General features: G+C 40.3%; 1 protein-coding gene across 3 annotated transcripts in view; it reads right to left on the bottom strand.

Moving 5' to 3' along the window:
- RFTN1 (raftlin, lipid raft linker 1) overlaps positions 1-27,445 on the bottom strand; it is a 121,257-nt gene that overhangs the window by 16,685 nt on the left and 77,127 nt on the right. For 2 of the 3 annotated variants that reach the window (XM_014578660.4, XM_006133255.5), the window contains exons 5-7: positions 23,134-23,569; positions 16,623-16,826; positions 8,954-9,072 (exon numbers count right to left, since the gene is read on the bottom strand). In XM_014578660.4, the coding sequence (XP_014434146.2) occupies positions 8,954-9,072; positions 16,623-16,826; positions 23,134-23,569 (759 nt within the window). The remainder of the gene's footprint in view (positions 1-8,953; positions 9,073-16,622; positions 16,827-23,133; positions 23,570-27,445) is intronic. The other variant, XM_075922109.2, reaches the window with a different exon arrangement.

The following is a 27,445-nucleotide window of genomic DNA, read 5'->3' as shown; positions in this document are numbered from 1 at the left end:
GCTGGATAGGTGTAGTTTAGTTTTATACACTAGTTCATGGAACAAAAATAAACACTGCGTATATTTTGAGAAAGTAACAAGGCTTCTTCCAATCACTACAGCACATGGCTATGAGATCAGGGATCAGAGACTGCCAGTTGTTTTGTAAGAATTATTGGCTTTGCAGATTAGCTAAATGAAGATGAGCCAAATTCTGCTGTATCAGGTATATCTTCACTCCCCAGCTCCGCTGTGAATGGCCCAGATTGCATGCTCATAAATGCACCCAAATGTCTCCACTCCAAAACTGTCGGTGCTGCCAAACAGTCCAAGCACCTATGTGCATGTCAAAGGCAAATCTCCTCTCCTGGCAGGTTTTGTCGATGCAGATTTTAACTCGATACATGAACACATACTAGGATTCTTCAAGCACTCACACCTGGCTTTTGTACCTGCAAAGCACAGGCATGTTTATGTAGGGATACAGTTTGCACAGTGGAGCAGAGCTGTAAATATGGCTCCATGTGGCTAATGCACCACTACAGTTCGCTTCTCACTATGAAGTGTCTTAGTAAATATTTTAAACTAACATTTCCGTGGCAAGTCTCACAGTCAGTACTGTGGGAAACTGTCACATTCTTAGCCAAAGGGCATGAGAAATATTATCAAACAATTTTTATCAGTGTATTTTTTTAAACCAATTTGTCTAGACCATAGAATGCATCTGGAGTATTTCAGTAGCTACATTTTTGTGACACCTGTTTAATTAGGCACTAATGGACTCTCACGTAGTTTTACTTTGGTACTGGTTCTACTATCTGTCAGTCAACAATTTTTGAGAAAAAAAATTAGCTCATTTATTGCTCAAGAAATTGTATCTCTGATGATAGCCAGACACACTTCATAGCACACACTGTTCAATGTTGTCCACACAGCTTCCTATTGAAAGTCACCCAAAGTGAAATTCAACCTCCTCCCTTGACAAAGCCTAAGTAATCAGCCTTCGTAATGACAAGTCCACCAGTATGAAATTTACCACCCAGCCTCTCTTTAGGCAGGTCACAGAGCTAAGAGCTGACCCTTCATTCCATTACCACTATTTCACTCAATGGAAGAGCAGTCATTGCCCTCCTCTATGCAGGGTTTGGGCCACTGGATATGTGTAGTCATGGATCCTCTGGCCTGCTTCCAAAGATCTCACAAACATACTGGCCCATTCAGACAGAGGGTATGTCTATACTGGAAGCTTCTTTCGAAATAAGCTTTTCCGGAAGATATCTTCTGGAAAAGCTTATTTTGAAATAGAGCATCCATGCTACAGGGAAGCCTCAAAATTAGTCCGAGGCAGGGTCCCCTAATGTGGATGCGCTATCTCGATTTAGAGCCCCAGGAAGCACTGGGAAGGAATAACTTTAGAATGGCCCTGGTGACAAGCTACTTCAACATAGCAGCAGTGGAGTGTCCACACACACCCTCTTCCGTAAGAGCTTTTTCAGAAGAGGCGTCACTCCTTTTGGAATGAGGTTTAGCAATGCCAGAAAAAGCCCACCGTTATTTCAATTTTTAAAATGTGGACACTAGTATTGTTTTCCGTAATAACAGCTGTTATTCTGGAAAACCAGTGCAGTGTAGACGCATCCTTAGTCTGGAGAAGTGGTATGCACAGCATCCAATGGCCTTTTTGGTTCTTTATGAAAAATAAAGGACTAGAAGAACTTTTTTCCTGCTCATTTCCAGATTGGAAATTCAGGTGTGTGTCTGCCCTTCTCTATTTTCCTTGAAGACTCTTTGGATGCGTGGACAACTAATAGGTTTATGACAAGATCACAGATACCAAAGCAAAACATGAATGAGAAGGAAAGTAATCATTATTAAGCCTGTTTAAAACTCTGTATTTTGTCTGCTTGTTCTATTTAACTCAAGCCCTTTATAAATAGAAGAAACGCTGTCTTTGTTAGAACTTTAATATTCCCATCTCTCCAATCAAGGGCTGAAAAAGGTCTGAATCCACATTTCTAGATTTCCCAACTAAAATCCAGCAAAACCAGGGGAAAGTCAGACTTGGCATTTTTGTTATATTTTCAAGACAAGAAATAAAGATTTAAAGAGCTTTTTAAAAAATCATTGTTCCCAATCTTTTTAGCGAGATATATATAAGAAAGAAGCAAAAAAGGGACAAAACACCAATACTTTTCCCACTCAGCAGATCACTTCTATGTGGAACAGGCCTTTCGCAGGACTGAATTTAGTACTCATCACCTTCAACGCTCCTGCTATTCTAGTCCCACGTCTCTCTCACGACTACAAACCGACAAGTATAGCCAAAGTGTGGAGACCAAGCCCACCAAACTGACTGGAATCTGACATGAATCAGATTTAAAGCCAAATTAAGGCCAGACATCCTGAGAAATTCCCAGAAAGAACACGGAATTAAGGAAACTTGTCACCCAGGCTTAGCAGCAAGAAATAACATTGTTTAGTCGACTGGAGAAGATACTACATTATGAACATTTACCACACCTACTGCTGATACTACATCACATTACTTCCATTCTACCAGACAGTGCAACATAACAATACATCTGGAAGCTCATAGTCTAATTTCAATCAAGACGCTGCACACATATAAAAGAAAAAAACATGATAGTGAGAGCTGAAGATGCACAGTGGGGAAATATACTTTAGCCATGGAAAATATTTTTAGAATAAACGTTACTCACCAGTAAGAAACAATGCAAATATTTGAAATAATTAGTTATAGCACTGCATTTTAATGAAGTGCTGGTTAATCTGGCAACATGTTCTGTTTCTTGGGTGCAGGAAAGAGAAGGTGACAGATTAGAGTTGGGGCGAAGGGAAGCTATCCATTCTTTGATTAATCAGAGCTTCCTACCCACATTTGCCTGCATAAGCAGAATTAAAGCCATCAAAGAAGTTTTAATGCTAGAGCTCACAGACTGTAGTGGAAATGATGCGGCCTGACATTTTTAGGGTTAAAGCAACAGGGTTGAGGGAAGCATTTAATCAGTAAGAGTCCTCTGGACATTTGCAAAGATACCACCATTCTATTTTGTCTGAGTGGAAACAGTTAAATAACTCAGAGCTGTTACATCCTGTCAGTTGCTTGGCGGACCGCATACTGTGACAGCTGCAGCTTTACATCCTCTTGCAAACTGACATTTTACACACATACCAAGTGCATCAGAGTGTTCTGCTTGTTCTCACTATTACACTTGGAAGCATTACTGTTGTTTAATAGCAATTAAACAGGCAACATTTTCTCTGCAGAGAGGCATGCCAATTCCCCCCATTTGCCTTTATGATTATTGAAAAAGTTTACCTTTTATTTAGTCTCGATAGATTGACTTATCTTTGTAAAGTGCTTTGAGATCTGCTGATGCAAAGCACTGTATAAAAGCAGGTTATAATTTTCTTTTTATTTATTACTATTATTGATTGTACTAAAGACATATGACATCTTATCTTTCATAGATGTGGCTGGATTTTTTAAAATTGGAGCACAGTTTAAAAAAAACACAACATATTTGATAAACAAGTTCTTATCCACAGATGAAACACTAACATGGGACGGAAGTTGGATAAGCTCTCCAGAAATTACTCTGAAATTTACTTTTAATTCTGATTCCATTCCAAAAATTCTGAGGCTTCAAGATAAACAGGTCTGATATAAGCCCGAAATGGGAGTCAATTTATCCATGAATTTCTGACTGTTTGTGGTGTTTCTTCCACCTGCCTGGTACAAGACAGACATGTTCTGACAGGATGGGTTTTTAGAAACGATTAGAATAGTCTACAATGCTCAAACCATGAGTTTGCATTAGGATGAGAAAATTTGGGTTAACCAGACACTTCACCCCTCTGGAAAACTCTGATGATGATTCTTTGGTGTATCTGTAGGAGAGGCAAATCACTTATTAGGGTTCCAGATAGCCTGATACATAATGGAGTTATGTCTACATTGGGAAGGTTTGGTGACAAAAGTGCTGTCAACGTGCAAAAGTCCTCCCACGGTCAACATTTCACGGCTATGTTGCTAGCTCCCCTATCAACAGATAGAGAGCAAAGCAACGTGTGTAAATCTCCCCCAGTGCAGTGTTGTGAGAAGGCAGAGTTCATCCCTGTGCTTCTTGGGATTCCCTCGTAGCTCTGTGAGCTCTCCGTTCTAAGGAATGTCAAAGCAGCACAGCAATCACTCCAGACCTCCTCCTGCAGCAGCAAAACAGAAGCATTCCCATTATTTGTTTTTTGTTTTTCTCCAAACGGAGCAGCTCACTCAGCTGTCAGATACACACGTAAGCTTTGAAAGGGAAAGGGCACAAGCCTGCAGGGCAGCAGAGATCACAAAACACTGAGCACAGCCATCATGACAGGCATTGTGGGATACTGGCGGAAGCCAGTTCTCTTGACAAAACACAGTAGAGTCCTTCCAGGGATGAAAGTATTTTGGTGCCAAAAAACTGAGTGTTTTTCCTGATAAACATTGCACTGTAGTGTAAACACCCGTACTGTTTTGTTGCCAAAAGGCAGGTTTTGGTGACACATCATGCCAGCGTAGACACGGCGTGAGTGAGTTCTGTTATCTTTGTCCTTAAGTCCCTCTCTCTCCAGATATCCTTCTCTGCCACTTGATTTCTCTGCATTTGTCTAAGAACAGAGGTAAATTCTAAAAATGTGTGGTTGAGAGGCAGTTTGGTCTACTGGACAGGCATAGGAGCCAGGCAGCCAAGGTTCTAATTAAAGCCAGGTGGGAAATTTTACATAACTTTTGTTGTCAGAAAATGCCTATTCACTGAAACATAATATTGGCTTTGACACTCATCTGAGAGGCAGGTTCAATTCTTGGCTCTGAATTTAGCAGACTTACACTGGGATCCTTCCACATACTAGCAGAGTATCCTCACCATCAGGCTATAGAGTCAATCTCACTGAACCACTGAATATTTTCAACTACCAAACCACTCTACCAAACTACCAACTACCAAACCACTCTCGGGAAGAGAGTGAGAGATTAACTCTAAAAGCCCAAAAGATTAGGACACGTACTTGGGATATGGATGTCTCCGCTTTGAAGCAGACAGTGCAGGGATTTAAACCTGGATACCCCATATTCCAAGTAAGCATCATAATCACCACACTAGGCGTTGTCTCTCATTCTCATAAAAGTTTCTTCTGATGTGGAACGAAAACAAAATCAAAACCTCAACATTTTTCCCAAACTGATTTTTTGTTTTCCAGCCTGTCCCAGGCCCCATACTATCTTTTCCACTGACTCGTTCACTTTACCTCTCTCTGCCTCTGTTCCAACTTCTACTCTCTACCTGGGGGCTGTGTCTAGACTGGCCACTTTTTCCGGAAAAGCAGCCACTGTTCCGGAAAAACTTGCCAACTGTCTACACTGGCCGCTTGAATTTCCGCAAAAGCACTGACGATCTCATGTAAGATTGTTAGTGTTTTCGCGGAAATACTATGCTGCTCCCGTTCGGGCAAAAGTCTTTTTCCGAAAAACTTTTGCGCAAAAGGGCCAGTGTAGGCAGCAGAGATTTGTTTTCCGCAAAAAAGCCCCAATTGCAAAAATGGCGATCGAGGCTTTTTTGCGGGAAAGCGCGTCTAGATTGGCCATGGATGCTTTTCCGCAAAAAGTGCTTTTGCAGAAAAGCGTCCTGCCAATCTAGATGTGCTTTTCCGAAAATGCTTTTAACGGAAAACTTTTCCGTTAAAAGCATTTCCGGAAAATCATGCCAGTCTAGACGTAGCCTGTCTGTTTAGGCTATATGCTCTTCTGAGAAGGGACTGCCTTTTTAATATGTTTGAACCTAGCATAGTACAGCCCCAATCTCAGTCAGGGATTTTAAGCAAAACAGTCAGAATGATAGGAACACCAATGCTGGGCTTTCTTAAGGGAAAGAATGTCATGGACAGCTAGTTTACATGGCTTCCCAGCAAACCTCTGAGATACTTTTCCACTTAAATGATAAATTCATTGGCTCTTAATCTTCTTGAATTAGTTTGGATGCAAGAGTTTCTTAGGATCAACATAAACATGAGGACCAGAGCTGCCCGATAGCATCCAGGCCATCCTGATCTCAAGTTACATCAGGTGATAATCTAACCATGGCACCTGAGTTATACATATCTAGATCCTCCCAATTCAAATCCACATCCTAACTAATTAATGACCCATTTTACAATCAATTCAATGGAATTGCACCAGGGATTAATTTGGCCCAGACAGTTATTCCCATCAGATATGCCTGTTACCTGCTGTATGAATACTGATGATTTTAACACCTGGTATACTACAGTTATGCCTAGATATTCTTCTGTATCCTGAACAATGCCACATGCAAAGCACCTATTTTACTCTACATTTTGATGAAGTGTTTGCTCAAGAGAAGAAGTTGGCCCTAGAAAAGGGTGCTCAAGAGACTTGAAGAAATTATCCAATTAACACTGGCTCCAAAGCCCATCCCAATGTAGTCCCATGAAAAACAACTATGTCTGATAGACAATTACAAAGGCAGAATGTGAGGGTTGAAACAATAGCACACCCTGGATATGGATATGCATGGCATTCTTTTAAGTGAGTTGTATTTGCTTGTTGGCCCACTGGCCTCTGAAATGTGTTCCTTCTTACTCCTTTTTAAAAAGTTTTTTGAATTCTTTCCAGTCCTTCAGAAGTCACTTCCAATTTTCACTTCTCAAAGTCTTGGTTGGTTTGGGGGGAGTGTTCTCATGCCATATCCAATGAGGAAAACATAACCCAAAAATCTATCAAGACAAACTCAACTGATATGATCAATGATCAAATTTGCTGCAATCGAATTAAAGAAAATGCAATAAATGTTTAAATTTATACAGCAATAATAGCAAAGAAAATATACAGCTTTAAGGTTTGTACCTTGAAAGAAACCAGTAAGACTTCCAAAGTTTCCTGTGGAAATTCACAAGATGAGTATTTATTGTTTTCTCTGAGGTCCCTGATACTTAACATCCAGAACAGTTAAAATTTATGCAGACCAAAGTAAGGCATTGTTTATAGCAAGACAGGGAAGGCTTTGTACCTTTCCAAGAGTTTTACCTGTTTATATACCCTCTCCTTAACAATTCGAGTTATATATTAGGAATATTTATCAAGAAAAAAGTCAAGCACTTTCAAAAATAAATGCCAAAATAACTTGGTTTTAAAAGTATCAGAGGGGTAGCCGTGTTAGTCTGGATCTGCAAAAGCGACAAGGAGTCCTGTAGCACTTTATAGACTAACAGTTGTATTGGAGCATAAGCTTTCGTGGGCAAAGACCCACTTCGTCAGATGCATGTGACACGAAAGCTTTACCCACGAAAGCTTATGATCCAATACAACTGTTAGTCTATAAGGTGCTACAGGACTCCTTGTCGCTTTTGGTTTTAAAATGCATTCTTAAAGCATAGGCAAGCTACATTATAGTTGAGTAAGCAAGACAACTGAGGTCAGAAAAAAACAACCCTCTCCCTGACTCACACTTACATAAACATAAGGGCTGACCACAGTTTTACTGTGTGCTCCTTAGTATGAGGACTGCTTCTGTGTAGTACTGTTACAAGCAGCAGACACCTCAAACCAGACATAACTCCTTAACCTGGAAAGGAGCAGATGGCGCAGCTTCTATAAAAATTTCTGCAATGTCAATTGCTAAGAACATGTGGAGGCATTGTACACATTAGGATGCAATGCCTCTGTGAGATGCAATGGCTCATGGACACTCTTCACAGGGCTCTGACTTAATGCCACAATTTAGACATAGACAAATGCAAAAAGGACTCTTTATTAAGAGTGAGCATAAGACAAAAAATATTTAGCCATAAGAAGGCCAACCATTAGCAGAATGCCCACATTATTCTTTGATATGATCTCTGAACATTACTGTATGGCCATTTCATTCCACTAAGCCAGAGCTCATCTTTTGAAAACGGCTAACAACAGTGGTACTTCACTTTTAGCTGGTAAGAATTTTACACATTTAAACTGGTAGTTGCCCAGCAACATTTTTTGCTAAAGCATACTTTTTGTGGAACCATGCTTTGTTTAAGCTGCTCTCAGGATTTTATACTCTCTTACTCCGCATATCAAACTAGAACCTTAGTCATTATCTTTTTAAATACATGCTATTTTTTCTGGCACCTCTGAAACAGACATACAAAAGGCAAATTAAAGTAAAACGTGAGTAATAATACAAATGCATTGTTCCATTTGATCCTTCATTTTAGAGGAGGCTCAGGTTAACTGAACTAGCATACTTGTATGCAGTTTTGCCTGTACCTGGAGAACTACACCTTTGGGCCTGGTCCAAAGTGTCTTTCTACTGGCTTCATAATAAAAAGGCAATATGCTGCATGCTAAGTTTTTCTGCACTCTATTCCTGTTCCTCTCCTTCTGCAAACACTGAACTCTAGGTGTGCTGACCATCAGTCTGGCCAGTTCTTTTTGTGTTGGCCACTAGAAAGCTAATTACTAGTCACTATGTGTACTCCTGGCATCTATGTCTATCTAAGACAGCTATCTTTTTAGTACCACTTCCCCTGTAACGGACGTAATATTAGGACTTGAGCTAGCATTTGTGATTATGTTGCCATGACAACTGATGGAGACTCTTTATAGTTCATGTAGCAGAGGCATATGTTTTTGAAACAGAGGGGGCTCGGGTTCTATCTGTCACCACCACCCATGCCCCTAAGTATAGCTGGCAATTGCAATGTGCAACACGAGATGCATAATCTTATCAAGCTGTGTATGCATCCCACTTATGGTTAACTTACCACAACACTCAATTTTCAGACCCTCTTTCCTTTACTTCAATAAACCATATGGTATTTCTGACATATATAAAAGTCTACTACACCATCTCGCTGGGTTTTGATTTAGCAAAATATTACAATATGGTGAGGGTGGAAAAAATATAGTAAATGATATACTTACTTCCAGGACAGTCCATTGTTCCACAACAATAGCATCATAGCCCCGTATAGTTTTATTATCTTCCATGGAAAGATCTTCAAAGACAAACACTCCATCTGTGAAGCCTTGCATGGAATCTGCTAAAACAAGAGGTTTTTGTAAGCTGCCTAGTAGTAGACATCTTACATACAGCAAGTCATTCTACTTCAATAATTATAAAAATCTGATCTTTCCCTTCAGCATGTTAATAATAAAAGACACGTGCAGAGACTTCCATACCATACAGTTCAGCTAAAGTGAATGAGAATAATTCAGATTCAGGTTGTACTTCCCTGGTCCAGCATACTTGGGACCTAGCTGGTTTAGGACGAGAGATTTTGCTGGACCACGGGAGGTCATTTCTGGTCCCCTTGCCACCGCCTCCGCCACGTTGGCCTGGTCATGGCTGGAGCCTGTGACTGGCCCCTGCTGCCCTGCCGGCCCCACTAGGCTTCCCAGCCCTGCTGGCACGGCCCTGCTGGGGTGCACCGGGCTCCTGGTCCCGCTGGCAGCTTGCTGAGCAGATGGCCCACAGGGCTCCCAGCTGCTAGCCCTCCACTGGGACTCTTTAGTCCTGGAACTGCAGGTGTAAGCATTTGCACCAGTTATTTTGCACCTATTTCACGTTGAAATACAGTACTCTGTTTTTAAAAGCTTTGGGGGGTAGCCGAGTTAGTCTGTAATTGGAAAAACATAAAAAACAACAAATAATTTTGCAGCACCGTAAAGACTAACAAAACATGTAGATGGTAGTATAAGCTTTGTGGGCACACAACTGAAGAAGTGAGTTGTATCCATGAAAGCTCATGATACCATCTACATGTTTTGTTAGTCTTTAAGGTGCTGCAAAACTATTCCTTGTTTTTTACGTTTTTCTTTTTTAAAGATTCAATCAAGTCATTAGGCTCTAAATGAGTGCAACTGCAGGTGCAAATTATTCGCACCCAGAATAACAAAAGCTATTTTTGTCAGCTTAGGCCTAAAGAAGAAATATGTAAACATCCTGTTAGTGATTTCTTTTAGGATTCTTTGGGGATGCCAAAAGCATCAGGGAAACATGTCATTTTCCTCACTTACCTGTTTCTTCCACCACCCATAATGTTCCTGAAATCCCTTTTAGAATTAAAAAAGGGTTCCAAGAAGTTTCATTCTGTCCTTAAAACACAGGGCTGCAAACTAGACTAACTGGACTGCAAAGCAATGACTGGCCAACAGGCTCTTCCTTTTTGGCCTTAAGTAGATCACTCTGTTCAAACAACAAAAAGGAAATTTTTGACTAAGGTGCTGGGCTACAGGAGACTTAGACAAACGCACACTATATGTACATGGCTGGCCAAGGAGTATGATATATATTTCATTCAAAAATGGCACTTATAGGCCTTAGATTTAGATGCAGAATATCACCCAATTTATATAGACAGTGCACACGCCAAACCTATATCAGGCAACAGAATAAATGGCAAAGCATAAATAAATGCTTTAATTTTTCAAGACAGAGATCCGAGGAAAAGTTCAAGGTTGAGATATAAAAGACCTATTTTCCACTCTCAAACCGACTCACTCTGCACTTTAGGCAAGCCACTTAATCTCTCATTTATTCCATCTATAAAATGGGGATAATAACGCTACTGCAAAAGCTCTCTAAGCTATATGTGCAAGGTTTTAATATTTATTACAATTCTAGTTTAACCGCGAGACAGAAGAGGGGCGGTATATATAAGGAAAATATCTGCCTGTACATTGGCATATGTCTCCAACACAGAGCAAATATTAGGAAAACCTCATTGTATTGCCTCTTCCAGGCACTGGAAACAGAAGCTTTTCGATTCCATTTTGGCCAAGCTGCACAGCTTCTTTGCATAAAACATCTCTTTTTTTGGATGGGGAGCCACCTATAAACAGTTACACTAATTGGAATTCAAGAAAGCACCAACCGAAGACAGTATCAAAGGCAATGGAACTGTATCCAAAGGGAGCCACTAGCCAGATTACTACATTGTAAACAAAGCACAGAACAAAAATGGAGGAAGGGGGTTAAGTGAGGCTCAGTAAATACACTTCAGGATAAACAGAGCCATGTAGAGGAGTGGAAAAAAATAAAATGGAATGCACAGCAAGAAAGCTCCAAAATCTGTGGCCCTGATTTATTTCACTTCTCAAACCTTGGAAATGGATTTTCCTATGACTCAGTCTGATAAGTTTGGCAGGGAAGAGATTTACATGGAGTTAATATTATACGTGTTTTTGATTGAAGTTTTTGAAAAGATACAACTTTTTGAAACCACAAAGGCAGAAAAACCTCTTCCGTCAAAAAGGAACAGTTCTAGTCACCCCTCTGTTCTGATGCCAAACAGGCAATGATAATGGAGGGGATAGCCAAAAAAACAAAGTGTTGTCAACGAACTAATGATATCCTGGTCTAAATGATACAAGAGAAAGGTTATATTTGGGAGATGCTTTGTGCAGGTTATGTGTATTCCCTACAAAAATCCAATGAGATACCTTTTCATATCTTGAATTACTATGGTCTCAACCTGTTCACCGACCCCTATTGGAGGGGTCAGAACAAACCAGCACATGCACATCTGAGCCTACTCTTAAATCATTATCTGTGCTCCATTCCACTGCACAGCTGTCTCTTCATGAACAATCCACAGCACTCACATATGCAAATAAATGGGGGAAGGGGCATGGATAAGCGTTCACATTGCACTTCCCGTCAGTACCCAGCCCAACCCAGGGAAGCTAATGATTCAACTAGCAAACCAAATTTGGTGATAAATCCTGGTCATGTGCCACTTATGGCATGTTGTGCAGAGGTGGAGAAGATAAATAGCATGTGCGTGATGGAAGGATGGCTGAGACAGGCATGGGTAAAGAAAGGGGGGATGTGGGATAGGGTGGGAAGGAAAAAGAAGCATGGGGCACAGAGCAACTGCTGTGGGAGGAGAAGGGAATGGAGGACACATAATACTGCCAGCATATGGGGAAGGAGTGGAGGAAGCTGAAGTGAGTCCCTGAAATAAAGCAGGATGGAAGGGAATCACACAGGGAGCTTGGGGGCAGGGGAAATGGAGGGATACAAGGAGCCCTTGCTGAGTACAATGAGCACCACCTATTGAAGCTACTAACAGTACATCTGCACTTTGCTCTGGAGTTGTAAATTCCAACTTGAGGAGATATACCCCCACTAGCTCTAATTGAGCTAGCAAAGTAAAAATAGAGCATGGCCATAGTAGCAGGGACAGCAGGAGGAACTAGACACCCCAAGTACATTCTGAGCATCTGGGACAGTTACATACCTGGGTTGGTTAGCCCAGCCTCCAGCTTGCAGTGCTACAGCTACGCTATTTTTAGCACACTAACTTGGTCACTGCTAGCATGGGTATGTCTCCTCAAGCTGGAATTTATATATCCAGCTCAACATACAGTACATATATCAGCCATCGGCCACTGTTGGAAGACAGGATACTGGGATAGATGGACCTTTGGTCTGACCCAGTATGGCCATTCTCATGTGTTTAAGTATTTACCCTAGTGCGCAAACACATGTATGTTCTGGAAGAGAACCATCATGTCTCAAGTCTAAAAAATCATCCATCCAAAACTTAGCAGTCCACACAACAAAGACTCTCTTTTATAATTTCTGCTGTAGTCTGCAGTAGTTACACCATCTGCCAAGCCAGAAATTTTATCTTCTCCCTCATGTCTGTGTGTTATTTTCATCTTTCAATAATCTCTTCATTAGTGTGATTAATCTCGTGGAAGTCAGTGTATTATATTCAATTAGTGAGTTCACAAATACTGAGTTAGCAAGCCCGGTGCTGCAGTTAAACACTGTGCCATTTCCATTAGCAACGGTTCCTTGGGCTGCATAGCTGGTCATGCTATTAAAACAAACCCAGTTTCAATTCTGTCTGATTCAAGGTGTCATTTTTTTCTTTCCATTCTCCTAACTCATGTAACTTCATTCTTTCTTAGAGCGAGGGCTCAGAATACAAAGGTTAAATCACCCTCCTTCACCAGCAAATGGTCCATTATCACTGCATTTTTTATTAAGGTAAAGATTCTCCCCCACTGTGCACAAAAAGCTATTTTCACTTGAACGTATAAATATTTAATGCAGTTTTGTTGGCAAAATGCTGTTGTAATGTTCTTGCTTGTGAATTAAATGAAGGGTATGGAAAAAAAGATTTCTTATTTTATCATGACAGCTATACTAGTGGGCAACAATTTTTCCACTGCTGTCTTAGAACTATTATGCCACTTCATCTATGAAGCTAACCTTTATGTTGCAACTGTTCTTACTGAGTGAAAGATATTGGCATAAACTCTACCTGGCATCTGAACTGTGTCATAGCCTTTGGTTAATCTCTCACACAAATTCAGCATAAGTGAGAAGAATCCCAGCCCCACTAGTTGATAATATTGCAAGATAATAGGCCAAATGCGTACCAGAGCCAACTCCACTTTTCTTGGGCATAGGAGATCTTAGAAGGGATTTACAATATGAAGAGAACACAACTAATTTGTTATGGATAAATATAGAAGAATTGACTTCTGACCCGTATTTGGAATATGAGGTTTCTGACCAATATGTGAGATTAAATGGGTAGAGTCAATCTGATGGTGATGCATGGGCACCCTAGATGCTGTAGTCTTTGAACTTTACCATGACAGTAGTGAAGGGACAGGCCTCTAGCTGCAACCTACTGGGTTTAGCCACAGTTTATACAGTTACGGTTTATGGCCCATAACTGAAAGTGATCAAAGATAAAGGGCAGAGTTAAGGATGGTGTTGACACTTGACTATTTTCTAAATCTTGTGACATTTAGATTAAGTTGATAATAATGATCTAAACTCATTATTTCTATACCTTTTTCTTGATTTTCAAACTTTTTGCTTTCACAATTATACAATTCTAATAATATTATAAATTAATGGTGTTTTTACAATCTTGCGTCTAGCTTAACTCTGGGTCTGGCCATTTTTAAACAATTCTAAGATAACTCTACTATTCTGTTTGTTCAGGAAACAAACAACATTTAAGACTCATCCTCCACTCCCTCTTCATCTCTATGTGCAGGGATTTCCCAAGCACTCCTCAATGATTTCTGAGTGCATGAACCTCCCGCACAGCAATATTATGTAAAAGCACTTTTAATGTTTAAATAACAGATTTTTTTTTCATATTCTTTATGTAAGGCATTGAACAGTACGCCGATGAGGGGCCAGGAATAAATACTTGTATTAAAAAGCAGACAAAATTGGGCATATCAGGTTCAGTGACTCATACTTTATAAACTGCAATTTATATAAATACACAAAATAAATGACCATTTGTTTCTAAACAAGTTAACTAGCAGTTATAGGACTTGCCAGGAAGCTCTGAGAAAGCATTCCATCATGTGAACTTTGGACCTTCTTTTCACTGCTATTTGCTACAGAATAAAAAATTAGGACTGACTCTTAACGTCCAAATTGAATTTTAACAGGATAAATTACATTTTCTTGTATTTTATCATTGGCCAACAGACTTCTCTCAGCAGCAAAAGAGGAAGAAAAACTTCTGGCAGCAGCCCTTGTCTCACTTTGCCACAGACGTTGTGCCCCCAAATCAGGGCTCTATCCAGTGAGTTACCAAGTAGCTACTGATAAGAGGTTAAGCAAACTCAACAAAGTCAGTAGAATACAAAAGCACTAACCATTCACAGAATCAGGCCCTTACTTTTCTAGTTAGGAGTAGGGATGTAATAGTGTAGTCCATTAACTGATTAGCAAAAGCTTATAGGTTAATGCTATATACAACACGCATTTCCCTCTCTCCCTGCCAGTAAATTTTTTAGCAAGCTGGCCAGCAGCCTGGCTCAGTCCTGGATTGCGAGGGGTCTGGGACCTACCCCTGCTGCGACTCTGCGTTTAAAGTGTATTAGGAGCTGGGTGGGCAGGCAGCCTGGCTCAGTCTTGGCTCATGCCAGGTCCAGGACCTACTCCTGTTTCAGCTCTGCATTTCAAGTGTATTAAGAGCCAGGTGGGCAGGCTCAGTTCTGGCTTGCGCCATGTCCAGGAGCTCCGACCTCCCTAGACAAGGACTGCTGCCATTACGCACTGCTGCCTTCTTCTCAGAAGCAGCAACACAGGGCGATAGGCAGCCAGTCTGTGAGGGGACCTGTTTTTTAAACTGGCTCCCCTTGCAAACCTATCCCACCTGGTACCCCATGCTGCTGCCTCTGATACAGTGGTTGATGGCCCTGCCTTTGGGGACTATAGAATAGTCGACTAACCAATAAAATGTTATGAGGTTACTCGACTATTCAATTAACCGATATTTAACATCCCTAGTTGGGAGAGGACTAGTACCATATTCTTCCTAGAGTGTGTGTTTGTTGTCTATCATCGAAACCCTTTTTTTGTATTAATAATTTCCTTCCCACCCATTCTGGGTCCTGACACCTAAATCAATACTGTCCTTTTCTGTAACAGGGCTGAGGATCCAACTTTAAGTGAAGTATTGTAGCCATGTTTTTCTAGGAACTGGTTATGGTACCAAGATATTAGGGTTCAGATCCTGATCATGATGCTTAATCTTGAGAAAAAAACCCCCACCAATTTCTTTAATCTACTCTTCTCATTGTATTATCAAGAAAACACTCTATCACACACTCCAAACTGGAGAAGACAAAGTAAAAGAGAGATTTATATGTAAATTTTATAATTTTGTGAAGTACAGACAGTCCCCGGGTTACGTACAAGATAGGGACTGTAGGTTTGTTCTTAAGTTGAATTTGTATGTAAGTCGGAACTGGTACATATTGTAGGGGAAACTCTAGCCAAACATTTCTCCAGAGCTCAGTTTTGTTCTCCCACACCTCACTTCTCTCAGTCCTTTATTCTCAAGCTGAGGTGTCTGCTGAGAAAAGCCGCTCCGCTTCTCCCTGGTCTGCTGGGGGAGGCGCTAGTTTCGCTTCTCCCTAGTCTGCTGGGGGGAAGCAGCTACTGCGGGGTTGCCTCACCCCGTTTGTAAGTAGGGATCCGATGTAAGTCGGATCCATGTAACCCGGGGACTGCCTGTACTCAGGTACTGGGTGCCCATAAGAACCTAGCCAGCTTGATTAGATAATGAATAAACAGAATCAATGCTGTATATGCTGTGATCTACACTCAGACCAGAAGCAGTGTACAGCAGGGCAGTTTATAGAAATGCCTCCCTTAGTTTATTTCAACTGCATTAAAGCGTTGAGATACTACTCTTTCACAGGCTGCTGTGGGGGTGGAATATACAAGTAATCTGCACATATGGCATGTGATTCCAGAATGTGGTTAAAAAACAGACTATTCTTTGTTAAATGCTATTTTAAGGATCAAAAAGTGACTCATATAAATAAGCTGATGCTATCTGTGTTTGTGTACTTCTGCAATTGCAGAAGCATCTTTACAATGTATATAAAATATCAGGCATGATCTCAGGTTTCCTTAGTCAATAACCAAACTTGGCTATTTCCATCACTGAAATAGGCTGATCCAAAACAAAATCTGCTTTGGCTTACTCTAAAAACACCTACCAAATGTCTTCTCTTCAAATATAGCAAGCCCCTTTAAAGGAAAATGAGAAAGAGAGTCACAGAGTAGTGCTTTCAGGAAATTCCATACCATTTACCATTCCAAGGCTGAAGATGGCGTTCACCAGCAAGCCTCCTTTCCTGAAGTGATCTGTCATGTGCTCCAGCCAATTTGCTTCTAAGTTGTTGACCATCTGCCCGTTTTTGGAGATCTTCATAGGTATCATCACACTGTAGTATTGGCAGCATCTTTGTTGGGTTTTTGGCTTGTTGAAGATAGCAAATATTTCCATTGCTAAAAAAGGGTTTATAAACAATAATACTATAACAAACATATTGTGATATTAGTATTATTCTTCCCTCTTATAGCTATCAGAATCACATCCTTCCCCTCTTGTCTGCTTGTCTTTCTATTGTAACCCTTCAGAGCAGGGTCATCTCCTTTACATGTTTATACAATGCCCAGCACAATGGGGTCCCAACTTCAGACTGTGGCTTTATCATAAATATAAAAATTTACAAGTTGTTATATGGAGCTCCCTCTCAGAGGGACAAGTCTACTAGCATAAATACATAACAGAGTAAAATCAAATGAGCTTTATTAGTAGAATTTATCATTGTAGCATTAATATACTACAGTATTAGTAAATTCACCCAAACTGTATACTGTACTTGTTTGCCTCTGTGTAAGCTGAGATTTTACTGCAAATTTAGGGCAAGGTGCATTTCCAATGAAGCGACCTCCAACTAAAGAAGTATATGACTTATTTTGATGTTATATGGGTTGCACATAGAAATGGCAAATGGAAATCAGGAACGCACAGTGAATCAAACAAATAGGGAGGCCAAATGGGTTATATAGTTGATTTACTCAGTGTCTGGGAAGAAGCAAAGCAGTAAGAGATGAGCAGCTGAGTAGAGAAAAGTGGAACTGTGAAAATCCTTAAAGTTGAGGATAGTAGCTATACATTGGTGCATGTGATATAGCTTCCATCCCACCTGAAGAGCGGTGAATGTAATCTCATCATTAGGTAAGTCACTTTAGGCAACAAAATCATCACACACATCTGCTGTATTGGGACTAAGTAGAAATTAAAGATATAATCAAAATTCTCAGGAAGGAAGGAACACTAACTCATCAGTAAAATTTCTAAAATTAAAAATATTCATGTATTGTTGTTATTATACATATTAATAGCCTGATTAATGGCCCAGTGAAGTCAGTGGTACATCTCCCATTGATTTCAAACACAGCAGGAAAGAGCCCCAATTGAACTGATTTTTACAAAGGAAATAAATATAATAAAAAATTCAGGAAGCCCATTTACTTGGAAGACTCTCATGCAATATTGGCAGGGTAATATCTTCTAATCCCAGGTGTTACTAAACAGAGAGTGACTCTGATAGGTCTCTCTCGTGGAGGCCTCATTGTGGACCCTAAGGGTATGTCTAGATTGCATCCCTCTGTCGGCAGAGGGATGCAGATTAGGCAGGTCAACATTGCAAATGAAGTGGGGATTTAAATATCCCACGCTTAATTTGCATAAAAATAGCCACTGTTTTTGCAGACTCAGCACTTTGTCTGCAAAAAGAGGCAGTCTAGAGGGGGATCTGTCGAGAAAGAAAGCCTTTTTTGACAGATCCCTTGTGCCTCCTGCAGAAAGGTTTACAGGATCTGTCGAAAAAGGCTTTCTTTCTCAGCAGATTCCCTAGACTGCCATTTTTGCTGACAAAGTGCTGAGTCAGCAAAAAGTGGTGGCCATTTTTATGCAAATTAAGTGCGGGATATTTAAATTCCCGCTTCATTTGCAATGTCGACCTACCTAATCTGCATCTCTCTGCCGACAGAGGGATGCAGTCTAGACATACCCTAAAAGAGCACAAAGCAAAAAGGCACAATTGAGAATAAGTTACTACTGTACTCAATATGAACAAGGATGATGGAGCTGGGTTTCACAAGAATGAATGCCAATGACTAAACTAAAGCCTGGTTAAAGTAAACATGGTGGGAAGCAAAAAGCAAGTGAAGGTTTAATCAAATATAGAGCATGTAACCAGAGAAGAGGTCAGTACTCTCTCTATATAAAGGAAGGCTGGGAAACAACAGGTCCTGGAGGAAGGAGATGCAGAGAAGAGATATAACTCAAAGTTAATACCAGCAATGAGAAAGAGCTGTTAACAGGAATTCACTCAATACACACCATTTGTTTAGAAAGAACAAAGTGATGATAAGGTGACTCAAAAAGTGTATTACTCAAAAAGATCCTGTAAACAGAGAATATGAATAAAATCAGGAGAGATGTTAACTGTTGAGAGATAATAGACATCATTATTAAAGATAGAAAAAAATGGAGAAGATTTTGTGTGGATTTGATAATTGATTAAACTTGGTAAAAAGGGGAAGTAGGGAGCAAGCTATTCTGATTTGGTTTTGAGCTGTGCAGCTCTGATGCTACACACATTTGTGGTCAGGAGGATTCTGTCATTAGCCTAAATAGACATTAGACAGGCCCTTGATGTGACTAATCAGAACTAACCTCATACCAAAATAAGTACTGTCTACACTTGGAAAAAGACCATTGTTGACAATGACTTGTAACAAAGTATAAAAAGGTCAAAATTGCCTTCAGTACAATTTCAGAAAGCATGGTATTTTCTGAAACAGTACTCAAAATATTTATCCTGATGACATGTGCATTTAAAATCATTTTTATTCCAGGTTTGGAGGACACCTTGATGAAAGCCATAATTATTGACAGGTATTCAAACAGAAGGGAAATTTTTTTTCTTTGCTGAATTCTGTGTCTCATTTCTTTTGAAATTCAGAATTCAGCAAAGAAAAAAATCAGGAGAGAGAGATGTTCAACTACGACATATTAATTGTGTAACTAAGCTGGGAGTTGGCTCTTCACAGGTATAAAAATAGGCATGTTGGCTCAAGAATGTAACAATAGAAACAGATAATAAAGTTAAGAGACAGCCTTCTACGTGAAAGGGAAATTAGCTAGATGACCAAACAAAGATGTGGGAAAAGCACTTGGAAGAATATCCTGTAAGAAAGCACTGTGCGCCTGTGGGATATATAGAATTTTTGGCAATACATGCACATGGGAATAGAAGAAGGTCAATGTGGATAAATAAAGATATGCAAAAAGTAATACAAAAATGAGAAAAATATCAGGCAAAGACACAGATTGGCAAGCATCAGAATGACACTGAAGAAAGCAAGAATGAGAAACACTAAGGGTTCATTTATATTGTAGCTGCAAATGTTATTCCAGCTTAGTTGACATACAAATGCCAGCTTTGATTAAGCTTCAGAAGTGGCACAAGCTAGCTGCCTGAGTACAACCCCAACCAAGACCCAAGTACTTGAGTAGATAGCTTCCCCCGTCTCCCTTATCACTGAAGTTACCGTGCTGTTTTTAGCACACTAGCTCAATTGAAGCTAGCTGGGGTAAGACTATGCAAGTTGGAAATGATACCTCCAGCAACAGTGTAGGCAGATCCTAAATTAAATAAGAAAATGAAGACTGCACAAACTGTAACAAGTACTACAACTTTTCTCTAAAAGGCTAAATTCAGGAGAAGCAGTCCAAGATAGAACAAGGATTGTCTGGTGAAAGAAAAGGGAGACAACATAACAATTATGGAAGGATTTGGTGTTCACTAGGGAGGATGCAGGATTGATGCCAAAGACTGAGATTCATTTTCCATGAAAGGAAAAGGAAGTGCTGAAACTACTCAAGGTCACCCAAGAGTAATAAAGAAATCAGCTATGTGGTGGGGACAATATATTTGGAAAAAGCCAGCTACAGGTGAGTTACTTCATAAAACTGTTTTCTCAGATCCCCATTTTTGGATAATGGAAGCATTGCTCATCCTGTCTACTGTCTGAGAGGTACTCTCAAATAAAAAAGCACTCAGGGAAAGAAGTTAAAGAATGTCAGCAAAGATTGAAAAACTGAAGATCTTGTCTAGTGAATCAGGGGCTGGGGTTTCAAGAAGGCCTTAAAAAGCACAGATGAACTATCTGAGTCCAAAGACAGGTGGAATTTAGGAAATGGAAATAGTTTGAGACAGACAGACAGACAGACAGACAGACAAGTGGTGCCCTTCAGGAAACCAGGAACATTTTTTCCCTCACTCTATGTATCCAATGACCTGATAAACTTCACAATACATTGCACAGACTGCAAGAATGGGCAAATGCAGTAAGAGGCTCACACAATTCAGTGTAGAAAACTGTAAACATAAGGAAAAAGAAAACATGGGAATGAATATTCTCAAAAGTACTCTCACGCAAGAGAGTAATCTGGTGGCTGAACTGGATGTATCCCTTATTTAGAAGCAGTTGCAAATGTAGATACAATAGTGAGATGTGTAAATGCCTTACACAAATATGGATAAATTATGCCAATGGAGGATAAGAGACAAATGCAACCATTTTGGGATACACTTTGCAAAAACTGGCTGCTTTGGGGTATGTCTACACTAGGAAATTATTTCAAAATAACTTATGTCGAAATAATAGCTCCCAAAATAATAATTTCAAAATAGCATGTCTACACTGTGGGAATACCATGAAATTAGTCCTAAAGAGGCTCTGTTAATATGGATGCACTACCTCAACTTAGAACCACAGGAAGCACTAGGGAGTAATTAGTTTGGATTACTCTGGGGAGTAGTTATTTTGAAACAGTGGTATCGGAGCATCCACACTACCAATATTTCAAAATAACTATTTCGAAATTAGCATTATTCTTTATGGAAAGCAGGGGTTTTGAAATAATGGCTTGCTAGTATGGATGATCCACTTGTTAATTCAAAATAAGGGGAGTTATTTTGAAATAACTCCATAGTATAAACCCTAAAATAATGAGGAAAGTACAGCAAAAAGTGGTCAATTTGATTCAGCAACTTCCCTATACCCTCCCAATGCAAAAGAAATCAGGCCAATATTCTATAGAGAAGGCTCAGAAGTCACTGTCACCATATCATACAAAATCCTAAAAGGAACAGAACAGTTTGGATGAGCGTGGAATAAATGACAAACAAGATTATGATGGTTCTGAAAATAATTTAGGTGGAATATCTTTGAACAAAGTTGTAACTAATACCAAATGGACAACTAAGCAAAGCAGTATGAGAAAGTATGTAAAACTGTTTTATAAGAACTAAGAAAGGGGAAAATATTGTAATGTCTAATAGTTAGTCATGAGTTTCAATTCAGAATAATTTGGGAAAAGGTAGGCATCAACACTTCCTTCCCTCCAATGACACTGTGCATTTCTAACTTGTTCTAACTTGTTCCTTTATTTGTAGTTGCAGGTGAAGCAATTGCATACCTCATGCAGAAGTAAACAGTTCAAATAGTGATACTAGGGGCAGTTCCTTGCCAAGGTGTGGGGGGTTTTTAGTGGTGCAAATGACACATTTAAAATACAAGAGTGCAACTGCAGGACAACATATCTGATGTAGGAAAATAGTTTATGATGAAGTACCCTCTACTAACAAATACATGAGAATAAAAAGTTGAAAATGATCAAATGTCATTAATTTATGAGAATAAACATTTACCATGAATAACACCTTTCCACTTACAGCTATCTGTTCCAAATGGAGATCTACAACTACCATCTCCACACCCATCTGAGAGTCTTGATCCTCTGTGTTCTCAGAACTCTTGGACTGGTTTATCTTCCGCTATCTGTTCATCTACCATGGTGGTGACATACACTGAAAGGACTTGAGGATTGTTCCATTTGTGACAGAAGAGAAGAGTAAGGCAGGATTTGATAGCAGCCTTTAACTACCTGAAGGGGAGTTCCAAAGAGGATGGAGAGAGGCTGTTCTCAGTGGTGACAGATGAAAGAATGAGGAGCAATGGTCTCAAGTTGCAGTGAGGGAGGCCTAGGCTAGATATTAAGAAAAACTATTTACTAGGAGGATGATGAGGCACTGGAATGGGTTACCTAGGGAGCTGGTGGAATCTCTAGCCCTACAGGTTTTTAAGTCCCGGCTTGACAAAGCCCTGGTTGGGATGATTTAGTTGGGGTTAATCCTGCTTTGGGGCAGGGAGTTGGACTTGATGACCTCCCGAGGTCTTTTCCAACCCGATGATTCTATGAATCTATTACAGAGACCTATAAAGCCTTCTCAGGCACATTACTGCCTTTTAAGATGGGGGCTTTAAGATCACAAGCAGGGAGCAGTAGCAACACATCCAGGTTAACAGCAAGCACATGAACTTTCCACATGATAGAGGCAAAAATCAAGCCAAAGAAGGAAGTCCAAATCTGAGGTGACAGCTGCTGCCTGAAAATGACAACCCCCACTAAAAGAGTACAGAAGGAAAAACCTAACTGGTCACAATGGAGTTGCACCTGATCGTCTATTGCTCCTACGAATGCTTAAAAACCTATGCTTAAATGATCACGAAGTGTGCAGCCAAGTTAAAAAGTGGGTTAAAAGGTTTTCTTATTCATAGTGTGCACCTTTCCCCTGTTGCAATGCTACATTCACTTTTTCAAGATGCTGTGAACATAACAAGGGCAGTTTAAAACTTGCTTATTCATATCAGCGGTCACTGCTGTACTTACTTTCAGTAAGTGGTTCTGCACGCAATGCCTCTGCGTCACTTTGTGCTACCCCTTCTTGCTTGTCAGTTGCTTCTCTGAGACTTGGTGAAACGCTTGGACTCTCTCCTTGAAACTGCTCTCCATTCTCTCCTGCAGAGTTTAAGCTCAGATGCCCAGCATCTAGTTCTTCCCCTCCTCCTTCCTCAATGGGCTCTTTACTCTGGTCAGCGTTTTCCTCACTTGGGACTGGTGCACTGCATCCATTTGCGCCATCTACTTTCTTCCTATCTAGTGAAGCACGATCCTCTGGAGAGTTTGATGTATTTTTTACATCCTGTGGTTGTGTAGAATTGTTACCAGTGGGTGCCACAGTGGTGCTGGCCTGCAGGCTCACTTGGGAACTGTACTGAAGTATAACTCCAACAAACTTCAAGCCTTGACTTGCTGCCTCTTGAATCTACAAATCAAAGGAGACTAAGTTTTAATTTGCAGGTTGTCTTATAGGACTAAACATATTCTGAAAATAACACTTCAAGGGAACTCATGTGTCATTTTACTATTTTATCTGCTACTATAAGAAATGCTCATAAATAGCTTTACATAAAATATTAAATTCTAGAGAAACAGGACACAAGTGCCTTCAACGGTCTGTGAAACATGAAAATCAAAAGAGAAAGAGGAAGGCCTATGCAATGACAGGCACATTGGATTTCTTCATTGGAAAGCAATATCTGGGCTGGAAAGGCTTTATTTATGACACATTAGCAGATGTAACTTTTCCTAACCCAAGTTTTATAATGCCAGCTTAATGACATTTGGAGTTGAACAACACTGTATATTCTTCTCCAAACAAAATGCTGCGTATACTGTTTACTTGACGGATATGCAAGAGAAAGTCCCACAAATTTCCTTTGCCACTTATATGCCTTTACTAGCTCCTTATTTTAAATTTAGGAACAATTGATGAACCTTTACATGATGAAAGTTCAAAGAACAAAGTTACTGCATCATTTTAGTATTTAAACTAGAGCTAGGGATACAGATATTTTTTAAGTAAAATGTCTGTGTGCATAAACCAGGGGTGGGCGATAATTTTTGAAGGGGGGGGCACTCCATGAATTTCAGAAGTGGTCATGGGCCGCCCCGGAAGGGCCAGGGCGGGGAGTGGGGTCAAAGACTTCACATGCTCCCTACTCACAGACCCTGATTGGCCTGGGGGCAGGGGAGCACTTGAAGTCTTTGTCCCTCATCCCCGCCCTGCCAGGGGCCTGTGGTGTCTAGAGAGAACAGCCAGCTGTTCAAAAATCTGGCGGTTCCCTCTAGGTGCCGCACACCTCTGGAAGGGGGGTGGAAACTTCATGTGCTCCCCCATCCCCAGGTCTCAATTGGCCTGGTGGTGGGGGAGTGGCAGGCCAAATCCGGCTCATGGAGGTTATCTTGCCCATCCCTGGCATAAACAAAGAAGCATAATGAATAATCATATTTAATATTTATTTATAATTCTTAAAACTTTAGATAAGGTTGAGTAATAGAAAAGTATAGGAATGAAACTGCAAGAGTCCAAGAATGATAATGAGACTGTACAAGTAACAGATGGAAGGTTCATGGCCGAGCAGCAAGTGGTTGTTGAAATTCTCCCTCTCAGGTACCGAGGTACAATCTTACTGAATCAAAGCCTCACTGACTTCAATCTGCTTGCACCAGTTGAACTGAGAGAAGAATCTGGAGCATAAACCAGACTTTTAAACTGTCACAGGGAGAGGTTACTGGCTGCTGATTCATACATCAGACTTCCCCCCCAAGAGAAGAAAGACACTAGTGTCCCTAAATTATAACAAGAAATGGCCCCAGAATAAAGGGGTTCTTCAGCCTTTCACTAATACTGTGTTTTCAAGGCAAATAATCCAGCAGAGTCAGAGCATCCTAGTTATTCTCCAGTCCTGATTAATATGAACATAAATAAAAGCAGTTCTGGCTTTTCAATTACAAATGAAAGGATGAATTGTGCATTGAACCTGCCACATGAGTTCCACGGAACTGGGAAGTGACGTGGGTAGGGGAAGAAGTTTGAGACATTAACAATACCATTTAACACTTAAATAAAAAAAAAAGCAGCAGCTCACTTCTCCATTTTGCTCCCACTCCCTGAATTTTTTTAATGAATCATATATTTCCTGGCAGTCACATTGCTGTGCTGAATATATACACAATCTACAGGTGACATCTGATCAACACAGAGAACTTCCTCTTTCAAGCCACTTTTTAAAAAATGTTTAATGAACTCTTCAGAGCGTGATGGTAGGAACTGAAGCATGGTTCCCCGGGAAACAGGGTGATAGTCAGCAGGATGTGTTTGCAGATGTTTGGCCTGATGGACAAGAGCTGCTGAGTGGAGTGAGACTCATTGTTAAAATGGGATAATTACCACAGTGCAACCTCATCTCAATTAACAGGAAAGTCAAAATGCTATTACTGTAGCCTATGTAATAGAAGAAAGCTGGACAGCACTACAGATCTCCAAAAATAAACTGAAGCATGTTATTTGTACTGGGCTAGAAGACGGTCTGTGTGTGACTGGCTTGCTCACTTGATCCAAGTGGAGGCAGATATTATGATGCATTCCTAAGAGGCCTAACGTTGAATGTGTCAGACTTGTTACAATTTTACAAATACTTGTAATACACTCATTATTAGCAAGTATTACAAAGCCTCTTCATCTTCTAGTGCTAATCTAAATTGCATTTGTGTAGTACAGCAATTCTCAACCAGGGGTCCAAGACTCCTGGGGCCTGTGAGCAGGATTCAGGGGGCTGACAAGCAGAGCTAGCATTAGACTTTTGGGGGCCCAGAACAGAAAGCCGAAGTCCCACCACATGGGGCTGAAGCCCCACTCCCTGGCCCTGAGCCCACAATCTAGAACTGAAATCGAAGCCTGAGCAAATTAGCATCATGGCGTGGAGCTCCGGAAATTTGTCCTGCATACACCCATTGCTTACCCTGGCTTTTATATACAAAAAACCAGTGCGTGAGCCATGGAGTTTTTACAGCATGCAGCGGGGACCTCAGAAAAAAAATGTTGAGACCCCCTAGTATAATAATTTAACTAGTGGTCAGCTGCCAGGGTTTGAGCACATATACAGGTATCATAATTTACTGGTCTTGGAACACTGGTTGTCACCCCGTAGCAGGCTAACATCCTGTGCACTGAACTACAGCAGCATTCACAGGTTCTGCAGCAATGTGTAAAAGCCTCAGCAAATCCTGAAAAAAGTGTTTCTTCTTAGAAATATCTGTTCTTGGAAAACTGCTCTTGATTTCAGAAGGAACAGAGAGGAACTGAAGATAGATATTCTCATAATGATCAACCCTAGGTCTGTAACCATATGGTAGAGACAGAAAAAGTCCATATCAAATTTATTTCAAGGCACTTTATAAATAAATTAAAGAGTGATAAAGCAATAACAAGTATAAAGCACTTTATTTCAATTTCCATTGTGCATGGTCCCAATAAAATCCCTGGGGCAAGCTTCTCATTAATTTCAGTGAAGCAGGGAAACTGAAAGTGTTTCACTAGCCATGCAATGAAAGGTATGACACATCAACAGATGTATCATTTTACTGCAACCATGCTTGCTCCCTGCTCTCTGAAAAAACATGTAGACCAGGGCTACTCAACACGTGGCCTGCATGCGGCCCGTTTATTTGCAGCCTGCAATGCAGTTTTGGTTTATGCAGGGCTCAACTCACAGCCCGCAGGTGGGAACCAAAACAAAAAAGTAGTCAATATAATGGTCTTCTGTTGCTATGCATTTTAGTAGTTAAATTCCTGGACTGTCATTGCTCATTAAAAGTGATGTCATATCGGTGGAAATCGGGTAAATATAGCATTTTATTAATATCAGCAGAACTAACTTAAATGGGGCCTGTGTGTTGTGTAGCCTTGCCTTACTTAATCTTTGTATTCATGCCCATCAATGTGAAAGAAGCTATTTACATATATTTGCATATATATTCGCATGTATATGCAACCACACTTAAGTTGTGGTGCTCGGCACAATTGTGCTGTGAGTATCATTGTAGCCCCTCAGGCTTCCAAAGTTGAGTAGCCCTGATGTGGACCTTTGGTACAAGTCAAAGAATTAAGCATAACATTTTATGTTTCCAAAATGAGTCATTTTTTAAATTTAGAATTTTATTTTATTTTTAAAAACCTACCTAGACCCATAAAAAATGTAGGTTTTGTTGTCTAAATAGACTAATCAACTTAATCCATTTGCATAGAGTCTTACCATCTCTGCCATGATTGATTGCTGCATTTTCAAACAGCTAGTAC

Source organism: Pelodiscus sinensis, chromosome 2, assembly GCF_052426305.1.
Source record: "Pelodiscus sinensis isolate ZL-2025 chromosome 2, ASM5242630v1, whole genome shotgun sequence".
NCBI classification, from domain to species: Eukaryota; Metazoa; Chordata; order Testudines; family Trionychidae; genus Pelodiscus; species Pelodiscus sinensis.
This window is presented reverse-complemented; position numbering and strand designations above follow the sequence as displayed.